Source organism: Zalophus californianus, chromosome 7 (assembly GCF_009762305.2).
Source record: "Zalophus californianus isolate mZalCal1 chromosome 7, mZalCal1.pri.v2, whole genome shotgun sequence".
In the NCBI taxonomy this organism is placed as follows: domain Eukaryota; kingdom Metazoa; phylum Chordata; class Mammalia; order Carnivora; family Otariidae; genus Zalophus; species Zalophus californianus.
This window is the reverse complement of record NC_045601.1, coordinates 104,760,867-104,771,892: the sequence shown is the minus strand read 5'-3', so window position 1 is coordinate 104,771,892 and position 11,026 is coordinate 104,760,867. Positions and strand designations below refer to the sequence as shown.

Here is an 11,026-nt window from a genome sequence, read left to right as displayed (position 1 = left end):
CCTTTTCACTCTCCTAATGATATAATTTGGTAAACAGATGCTCCTCATGAAATACAATGTGCCCATCTTTTATTTTATGATAGTGCTTTTCGTGTTCTCCATAATAAAATTTTTCCTACTTTGGGTCTCTTCTAGTGTTTTAAAAAAGAATAGTGTGGGAGCGATGTTTAAAGAGAGTCCTTTGTACATTTGAAATGGCCCTCGGACCAAGGTGGTTGAGGCATGACAATAAAATAGTTCCCCTTATGAGAGCCCAACCCATCCCTTCAGACCTTGCTCAAATTCCCGTTCCTTCGTGAGATGGCTGCCAACCAGCTTCCCCCTTCGCTCCTTTCAATAAGCACTGAGCTAAGTTAATCCCATCTGTTGGTAACTTTTTAGAAAGACTATAGGCTGAATTGCACTCTTCCACAATTACCACTCAAAAATAGCTCAGACGGACAGCACAGAAATTATACTACACGGACAAGAGTCATTCACCAGGTATATTTGAAGTCTAAGCTCTTTTGAGCTATACACATGCACAAATGATTCAGTTGGTGGAAATCTCCCCCTTCCCCTCCATATTTAAACTTTTCAAACGGAAAGTAGTGCTAAAGAGGTTTGCATAAGGTGCGTCATGGAAATGCTGAGGCAATTCTGACTTTCACAGTGCAGAGAGGCCCCCCGGAAACCAAGGACTCCCCGTTTCTTACCACTCTCCTGGGAAAAGTTTCTCTTTCCCTCTCCCCAAACCCAACCTAATGAAAGAACTACTTAACCTGAGACAGATTAACATGGAAACTTCGCAGTAAATCTCACCAAGACTAACCACTTAGGTCATCCACTCCACTGTGTTTTTATTTTGTGACTACACAGGATGGTCATTTCAACTTTGGCTAAATTCGGCTGGCAATGACTGATGGTATCTGCTTTAAAACACTTAAAAAATTATTTCCAAATATGTTTTCCTCATCCATGTTTCTTTAGAACCTGCGTTCTGAAAACTCTGAGTAGCTTAAAAAGTCAAATGACGCCCAGAAGCCTGCGAAGAGGGTCAGCACAAAACGGCTGGCTGAAGGCGGCCGTTCTCCCTCAGTCTCAAGAGCTCAGAAAATATTTCCTCCACTAGAGGGCAGCATTCCTCCACTTTTAAGTCTAATCTTTCTTTTGCTAATGAAAAACCAAAAACCTCCACAGCAAAGTCAAGTCAAAGCATTTGCTTATTATACACTCCTCAGATTTTATTTTTAAAAGGAGCCTGCATTTCTTCTCATGGAGACTCAGGGTTTTACAAGCAACGCTGTCCTCAGTTTCACCTGTACTGTGTCCAGTACAATATTGCTATATTCACAGTAGAACGGACTTTTAATTTCTGAGTGATCAGTCTGTTGTAAGTTTCTGATGAAACTAACGTACACCTTAGTCAAAAACCACAACAATCCTTCCGTAAGATGGCTGTGTTACTGTTCTCGCGTGTTTTTCTGAGGCTTGGGTAATGAAAGTATTTCCCCACTCCCTTGTAACTGGCATTTGCATCTAAAGTAATTCATTAATGTACAGGAGGAGATGAGGCCTTGCACATAGAGCAGAAGGTAATGGTTTTATAGGTGTATCTTCGGTAATGCACTTCGGGCTACAGAAATAGAAATATCACATGTGACGAAAACAAATGTTTTTGAGCAACATGGCCATTGCATGAGTAGGATTGGTATATGTTTGTTGATCTACCATCCTTTTCCTTTTTCAAATACTCAGTGGCCGCTACATTCTGGCGATCTAGCTTCATCCAAATTGTCTACGACGGACACTTGCCTCTTCACTTTATTTAAAAACAAGTGTTCTTGATAGCAAAGATGTTGGCTAATCATTTATATATTGGCAGGAGAAGCTTTGTGCCCTTCCAAAATTCAGCATTATCCATAATAGAGCGTAATATTATCAGATTATCTGTATTAGTATATGAATGCATTCATAAGCAATGCACATATTGTTTTTAAGCAGCTAATGGCTGAACAATCACTAAATAAAAAACATCCAGATTTTAAAAGCACAGCTGAAACATTTGTACAAATATACAAAGAGAAAAAACAATCATTCAGACACCATGAAACTTTTGTAATAAATAGGTTTGTCTGAAATCGGTCTCTATCACCCTGGACAAGCCTCCCCCCTGAGTCTGGGAAAGTACTCTACGGAGGTGGTGTTCAAAATCTACAGAGGAATATCTTTGGGGCCAAGCTCAGTGTTGCCTCCAGGAATTTTAATAGAGCTATGAAGTACTGACTCAAAATAGTGGATATACCCAGACTTGTTGAGCTGGATGCTGCTGATCATTTTTCTAGTCTAGATAGGACATGGCTGGATGCTGACAATCTGTGAGTTGTAGTCTATCCTCGAATCACGAAAATAAATGCTGGTGATCATGCATGTCCTGGGAATGTTGGGGTGCAGAGGACTGAGTGAGACCAGACAGGGATACCTCATGCAGTCAAAGTCAAGTTTACGTATGGTCCTACTTAAGTGGCCAGGAAGAAACAATGCACACACGTCAGGACTGGGACCGAAACAGATCACAAACAACACGAGTGCTATTTGTTACTGACGTCTCTGGCTTGGCTCAACATGAGAGAATGAAGATATAGGCTGTGCTGAGACTTTGATAAGAAAATACTACCTTTTTTTCCTAGAACCCTCTAAACAATGGATTATTACTCGATGATATGAGTATGATATGATCAGGAAACTTATCACCTTTTCCTAGCCCTTTTGTCCGAGAGGCTTGATTACAAGGAAGGAATCTCAAACAACCAAACACCCAGGGATTGAAAGGCAATTATTTTTTTTTTCGACAAACAACCAACAGAGGGCAAGAAAGCATGATAAAGAGGAGACAGGTATTATGGTAGAGGCGGAGCGGTGAGCTCAGTTGGACACGGAGGGTGGCAGGCCGGGACGCCGGGTTTGGATGATTTTTGGCTTTGGGGAAGTCTTTGGATCCTCTTCTTCCTCTATGTCACTGTCGCACACGTGCACGACGACACTTGGGGTGGACTCAGTTCCTGCATGGAGCTCGTACTTCTCTCCTGAAAGGCAAGAAAAAGGGGGATGATAAAGGGGAAGGGAGCTCAAAGCAGATTCTTTGGCAACGTCTGTTCTGGAAGTAAGGAGAACATTTTACAGGGTCTCAGGAAACCCGGGTGTTATCCGGGAACAGCACGGGGCATCGCAAAATGGAGTGAGATCGCTCGGTCCCTGTATCTCTACCACCTATCAACTGGACAACCTGCAACGGGCCACTCACTCTCTCGCAGCCTCCGCCTCCTCAACTGTAAACTTCCACACGGTCACAGCGACAGCCCACGGGATCGTGGTGATGGCTGAGTGGGTCTGGCAGCTAGTTCTCGGTTTCTCTTCTGTTTCCCATCATCGGTTGCTAATTGCTGAGTGACCTTGGCCCAATGGCTTCACTTCTTCACCTTCTCCCCAGGGCAGTCTCTGAAGTGTCCTCCAGCCGCACTCTTTAGTAGTAAGAGCTGCCCCAGGATGGACTAAGGCAGGATCATCCCTTGTCCGGGATTTGCGGTGGCTACTGGGTGACGGGGGTTAGATGACTGTCAAGGTCCCTTCAAGTTCCAAGAGTCTGTCCTTCTTGACTGGCTCATCTTATAGCCAAATGGCTGTTAGCCGGCTGGCTTCCTGTCTTTGTTTCACTTCAGAAGGTATTTACTGAGCACTCCCCATGTTCTGGCCTATTGCCGTGATAAAGGCTACAGGCACACTAAAAAATATTTGTGTCTACCGCAAGAGCACAGGCCAGTGGCCACATGCAGAAACAGGAAGTATTACAAAATACCATGGTAAGCGCTAGCGTGGCAAGAGATGCCAAGGACTATGGCACCAAATTGTAAGGAGAAGGTAACACTGAAAGACTTCCTGGCGGAGGTGAAATTGACTTAGGTCTAAAAGACAAGTAGAAGACCTCCGGGTGGTCAGGCAGGAGGAGGGGGCATTCTCCATCTGCATGCTTTTCACTTCTCAACTTAACTGCTGACATACTCATCTTCACCTTCCCCTGACATCCCGCCCTTCACTCCCCATCCTTCACAAATGGGGAAAATCTAAACGCAGTGTCTCCCAGACATCCTCCTGGTCAGTGGCTTTCCAGGTCTCACCAGATCAAATCCTTGTTTCTCAGATTAGGACAGGAGACCCTGCACAATCTCTTACCAGTCACGACAGCCGCATCCTCATACCTACTGATAAAGGAAATTTCCGACTTTAGTGTTTGTGGGCTCTGCTCCTGGTCTCCCAGGGAAGCTATCCTTTAACATTTACCAAGGCCAAAATGACTCGGCAAAACCTCAAAGCGTGGGCTTGTATTTCTGCCCTGAGCACACATTGTAAGTCTGCTTCGTTAAAAAACAAACAAACAAAGGAAACCAAGAAGGAGCATTCCAAAGGTAAACATTAGAAAAACAAAAAACACCTCCCTGATTCCCATAAGATTAAGGTCAGATAGCCCTGCACATACTAAAAGCTTAAGATAAAATCTGTAACTATCTGGAATGTCCTTTGCTGTGATGTCTTGCAACTTTTTTTTTTTTTTTTAAGATTTTATTTATTTATTTGAGAGGGAGAGAAGGAGCAGGTGGGGAGTGGCAGAAGCTCCCCACTGAGCAGGGGCCCCCGACTTGGGACTCGATCCCAGGACCCTGAGATCACGACCTGAGGCGAAGGCAGACGCTTAACCGACTGAGCCACCCAGGCGCCCCTAATTTCTTTTTTTTAATTCTTGTTTTTTAATCCCCTCAGTTTTCGGTACTTGGTTTTGTGGCAGGCCTAGCAAACTAATATAGCCATGTGCTGCTTAGAGTGTTCTCTTTCTGTCAAGAGTCCGAGAAATCCTTGTTGGACCGCCTTTGACATCCTGGGGTGTAGAGCAAAGGCTTTCCTGGGTGAGGGCAGGGATATTTCACAGAAATGGAGTGTTTCAGCTCCAGGATTTCGCTGGATATTGGCAGTAGCCAGAGGGACCGAACTAGCCAGAGCCATAGAAATATGGCTCCTAAAGACCCTGCAATTTAAAGTCTAGATTTGGTGAACTTGTAGGTAGAGAGAATTGTGGCAGCAAGTATGAAATCTCTGGCATAAGTGGACCAGTTTGGATTCAGGAGAGGACAGTGACAAAACCACGGGTTACGGAGAAGAACCAGGAAAGAGACACCTGCCTGAGTCACTGGAGCTCCGCTTTGCTTCCTTGATCCCCTCTGAAGTCCTTCTAAGGCCTATGTGCACGGCTGTGGTGGACCTAGCAACGCTATTTACAGCTCATTGAATTGTGTTCCGTTCTCCTTTAAAGCATTTTGTCCCGTTTATCAAAATGTCGAGGGAAAAGAACCGCTTCAGCTATTTATTGCCAAGGAGCGGAATCTACAGGACATCAGCTCTTGCCTAAAAAGCGCCGGGCCCCAACTGGGCAGAGACCTGGTTGACGGCATCTTTGAGCAGCGCTTCTCAAATTTCTGACAGTTTACTGGAGGTGCTTGTTAAAATCAGAATTTACTGGAGGCGCTCCTCAGTGACTCAGTCGGTGGAACGTCGGATTCTGGATTTCGGCTTGGGTCATGATCTCAGGGTGGTGAGATCGAGCCCCATGTCCTACTCTGCGCGGGGCAGGGAGCCCGCTTAAGATTCTCTCTTTCCCTCTCCCGCAGCCCCCCCCCAATAAATGAATGAATGAATGAATGAATGAATGAATGAATTAATAAATAAATAACAGAGTGTACTGGTATGATGAGGCTGCAAAGCTGCAAATTCTGACTCGGTGACATCTCCTTTGGAACCCAGCACTGTCCCCCGCCCCGACGCACTTCCCTATGTTTCAGGGCGGCCGGTGTTACACGGGTTTGTGTGGCCGGCAGGAGGCTGCGATCCCGCTTGGGGTGCTGGCCTGCACCTAACCTGCCTCCTCCCTCCCTCCATTCTGCATCGTCAGTTTTTCATGGGAAAGGGCCAACAGCACAGGTCAAGGGCAGAGGTAGGGAGCTGAGGACGCAGGAAGGAAAAGCAGCAGGGACTCCATATCAGCCCCACGGCCACCCCCAGCCAGCAGCACGATTTCATCAGTGGTCTTCTTTCTCATCTGTTTCTGGGAGAGCAACAAGCCCCTCGAATTTCCACAGGAAACGGTGATGAGTTTCATCGTATCTGCGGTTTCCAAAATGTTCTCTTTCCTTTGGGGATGCCTTGCAATTCTGAAGGAGAGACGCTCTCCAACAAGAGACGGAGAAAGAGAGTAAACACATGGTGAGGTCATTCTTGTTGCAAACGGGATTTCTTCGAAGTTCTCCCGGTTTAGAGAGGAAACCGGAGTGGCTGCTGGAGCCCGGCGCCTTGCTGGGTGTGATGCAGGGTGAGGTGGTGGTGGTCTCGGGACGACAGGAGAGACAGAAGAGAACATAACTAGAACTAGTTACGTTCCCTGTCCCTCTATGTTTCCTTTCCAGCTATCACATTTCTCTGGGAGGTTCCATCTTCTAGGTGCCAGTCCGTAGAGTTGGTCATCCTGGAAGCTCCTCTGCCTTCCATCCATGGTAGTTAATCTGCCTGCAGCGAGCCTGCAGATGGTGGGGCCGGGGCGGGGGGTGAAGGGGGGGCAGCGGGGACCCCAGCTAGGGGGCTGACCAGACACCCTGCCCCTTTCCTCATCTGTCGGCAAGAAGCTGGCTTTATATATATATTTATATTTATGTTTATATTGTAGTAAAATATACTTCATGAAGCTAGCCTTTTAATTAAGCCATTTGTTCGCCCTGGCTTGGATAAAGAACATTGCCTTAAAGATACCTCTAGTTGCAATGTGTTTACCAATTCAAACCTGAGCGCTTTCCTCTCCAGTCGGTGTGCTGAGGGCACACTCAGGATGGGGCGGGAAAGATGCTGGGCAACTCACGTTGTGGAGCGCGTCGAGCTAACAAAGTCAGTCAGGCTGCTTAGTAGTAGAGCTATTTTATTGCTGTGATCCCATTAACTCTGACATTTCACTGTTCTATTTTTGGAAACTTTCTTACTATCAAAATCCAGCAAAGCTCAACAGCTGCTAAGAGCCCCACAAAATAAAAAGAAGTAGCTTTGGTGTGGCTGGGTTGAAGTTTTCTTTTTTTAGCCTCTCTTTCCCTTTGGGCTTCAGCTAATTCCTCTACCATGAGGGCTGACGTCAATGCTGTCACCCTGCAGGGTGACCAACTGGGCTTGGCAGGGGACAAGGAGCCCGTGGGGGCCCTGTCCCCTCAGGGTGGGCTGGTGCTGCCACACTACACGGAGCATCGCCAGTGGAGCATTTCTTTGAAAGGACGAGCGGAGGGTCACCCATGACACTCCCAATCCTTACGTCTGTGTTCTAACCCTCCGCCACGTCCCGATTCCTGCAAGTCTGGAGGAAGTGGAGGTGTCGAAGGGCTGCTTCCTGCTCTCAGGAGGGGGACGGTCACACCCCTGTTCTGAGCAGGGGGCTGGGGGACAAGATGACGTGTGTGGGTGACCGCTGGTCCGAGTACCCCCGGAGGTTCCCCATCACGCTGCCACCCTTGGCTTGTGGGCCAGGAGTTGGGCCCTTCTTGAATTCTCTCTAAAATAACCACTGTGATTATGCACGGTCTCTAAAAATCAGCATAATGAGATGTGGTACGGGCAGGGAGAGGTTACAAAGCTATATTTATGCACATGACAGCAGAGCCGAGACGGTTCACATTCCTAATCAGAAAACTCTTGAGATAGAAGGAAAGGGTTTCCTTTCCTTGGGCAGGTCCTCATGTGAGCTGGAGCTCCAGGAGATGGAACCCCGTCCCAGAGGCTTTCAAAAGACCGGAGAGTTGAGCAGGCATGAGGTGATGGTCTGCTTTATGCCTCGCATGGCTGCCATTCTTCTCTGAAGAGTCTCTCTCTGGAGCATCATGAGCTCTCAATGTCTGTCTCTACAAGGTGGTATGTCCTCAGCCTGAACTCACACCTGCATCTGGCCTTATATGGGCATCTCTACAAAAATCTCCCACTCTTCTCCAAACTCACATATCCAAAGTAGAACTAGTTACGTTCCCTGTCCCTCTATGTTTCCTTTCCAGCTATCACATTTCTCTGGGAGGTTCCGTCTTCTAGGTGCCAGTCCGTAGAGTTGGTCATCCTGGAAGCTCCTCTGCCTTCCATCCCTGGTACTTAATATGCCCCAGAGTGTTATTCAGTACTGCTTTGAAACATTTCTCCACAGGCTCCCTCACAACCTCCTGCTCGTAATGCCTCCATTCACAGTTCACCTCCTCCCACCCCGACGACTTTCAGCTGGTTTCCCCACCATAGGAACTAATCTTCCCTGTCAGAATAAGCTTCCTAAAACAACATTTGGGGACATCGCCTCATCACGTAGTAGTAGTGGCGTGAGGCTGAGAGACACATAACATTCTGTGCCTGTTTTCCTCATCAGCAAAATGGGAATAACAACCACACTGACGCTACGAAATAAATATTTGTCAGATACATTAGAAAGCCCTCCTGAGATGCATGACATGATGATTTAAGGTGACGTGGTCATCAGTGCTGCTGCTGCCCCAAATAACTTTCCGTTTTCAATGTGATGAACTCATCTAGTCACACCACAAAGCAGCTGAAGAATTAAGCAGGTGAGTAATTCCAAAGAGCTTCTACTCAGTGGAGTCGCGGCTGTAAACAGCAAGAAGGGTGAGTCCCTCAGTTCAAATGCACAGGGGAGTGTCATAAATTCTGACCTTCAAGATGGAATGACCTTTGCTCTCTTCGATACTGCCCATCCCTCCGTCGGTAAGTTCCTCTCTCCCCATCTTTTCCACGCTTGTGTCCCCATGAGAAGGAACCAACTCTTAAATTGATTTTAAACGAGATCTCTTTCTTTTTCTGAATCATTTATTTGTAATGCCTAATCATATCACCTTTTACATTATACATTAGTTGTTTCATCTGGTGATGTTTTACATTCTAAGCTGCTAAAGTGGTGGTTTCAGTGATGGCTTCAGCTTCATGTACAAATAAATGCTCAATAAATACATTGCTGATTTATGAAAGGCCCCAACCTTGGCTGTTTACTTGTACAATGTCCACTACGTACTCGCCATGTCAATTTTTCTCTTAGTGTATAAGATGTGTAAGTTTTAGATTTTCAGCTAAGCTGAAAACCAAGTAAGTGCAAGTATTTACCCAATTTTCAGTGTGCTGGCAGGGCTAGGACACAGGGGGTGTCGTGGAAACTTGCCATCTGCTTTAAATATCACAACGACTATTTCCCACACCCTTACTAAATGCCAGACACAGCTCTCAGTACTTCACATCAACTGGGGATTTAATGACGACGACAGCTCTGTACTGTGGGTGGCATCCTGTCTAGTTGATGCAAGAGGAAATTGAGATCACAGAGGAAGTAAATGACAGAGCCAGGATTCAAACTCGGGCCCGTCAGACCTCAAGGAATGTGCTCATAATCACGCTCCGGCGCTGCCCGTTCTGACTCCCACTGGGTCATGTTTGACAAGAGACACTCCTGAGAGGTAGCTGGGTTTAACTTTTACTTTTAATACGTCCTTAAGGCAACTTACATTTAGTGAATATTTGTTCTCTAGCTAAAGAGGAACATCTTGCCTCTTTTTGTTCTGGCCAATTGGTAGTTATTCTAGGCATGGTCTCCTTGACAGTGAATCATCTCAAAAGATAACAATCAATTATGAAAAGAAAAGGGCTATATATTATAAAGTGATTTGACTTACATCTCTTATGGTAGCTTGGGACTCTGGAAAAAAATTTTCTATCTTTCCTTCTGGCCTTAATTTTATTATCTCTCATACTGAAAGTGAATTCTCAATAGGAAAGTTAGGGTCTTAGTGGATTGACTGTGTTTCCCAATGACGGCCATAATATTTCTTCCTAATCATTACTCTTCAATAACCTTGCCTGTTCTTCATGGAGGATTGTTCCCACTGTGTCCTCTCCCCTCAAATCTGGACAGGCCTTTCTGACTGCCTTCACTAATACACTGTGGCAGAAGTAATCAGTATGAATTCTGGGTTATGTCGCAAAAACACACGCGCTTCTACCTTGCTCTGTCAGGATGCTCATTCCTAGAACCTTGTGTCCATGTTGTAAGGAAGCGCAAGCAGCCAATGAAGAGGCTCACATGGAGAGGAACCAGGGTCCCTCACCTACAACCTGTTTGAGCTTTCAGCGAACAGCCACACCGATATGCCAGCCATGTGAGTAAGCCATCTTGGAAAGTTGATTTGCCAGTCTCCAGCTGAGGTGCCCAAGCAATGTTGCATGGAGCAGAGATGAGGTGTCCCCCTGAGCCCTGCCTAAATAGAAGATTTGTGAGAAAAAAAAAAAAAAAAGATAGTTCTTGTTTTAGGCCTTCATTTCAGGATAGTCTGTTATGTGGCAATTGATAAGTCATGGGTCATACAAGTTCTCTTTGCTCAGAAGCAAGCTAAGCCACTACAACTTTAGTTGAAATGAATTGCTTGTGCTTTATCCTCTTTTCTCTGCTCACGTGTTACATTAGACTGGGTACCACACCAGTCTCCATCCTTCCTTCCTTATGGATGAAGTTGCATGAGCAAGCCACCTGGGACCTCTCTCTGTGGCCGCTTTCTTACTCCTCTCCAGTGGAAGCAGAGTGACAACTTAGGGGAAAAGAACGGAAACTGCTCAGCTCACCCTCTCCACTTTGCCCTTTGGGCCATCCCTGCCTGCAAAGGGCCTGTGCCCTGCTCTGCTCTCGGCCATGTGCGAAGGCCAGCACAGGAGACCCTGCCCTGTGTGGGGCAGTCTGTGGGCAGGCAGGGGGAGTCCCGACTGCTCGGCTCTGGATTTCAGCATTGGCAAGCCCTGGCTGGTGCTCAACTCAGCCACATTCTGGGCTTCAGCACAGCCTCAGAAACAGAGCTGGCATTATTCATCTCCTCTGCCTTAGTCTTAGTGAGTTCTGAACCGAATAGGGAAAGAGAAGCCTCTGTTATTAATCTGCACTGAA

General features: G+C 46.4%; 1 protein-coding gene across 4 annotated transcripts in view; it reads right to left on the bottom strand.

The window, feature by feature from the left end:
- Window positions 1-471: 471 nt before the first annotated feature.
- The window catches only part of RCAN2 (regulator of calcineurin 2), a 266,749-nt gene continuing 256,194 nt past the window's right edge, over window positions 472-11,026 (bottom strand). For 3 of the 4 annotated variants that reach the window (XM_027601452.2, XM_027601453.2, XM_027601455.2), the window contains one exon: window positions 472-3,065. In XM_027601452.2, coding sequence (XP_027457253.1) covers window positions 2,905-3,065 — 161 coding nt within the window. In that variant the 3' untranslated portion in view covers window positions 472-2,904. Of the gene's footprint in view, window positions 3,066-8,646; window positions 10,350-11,026 lie in introns of those variants that run through there. The other variant, XM_035728485.1, reaches the window with a different exon arrangement.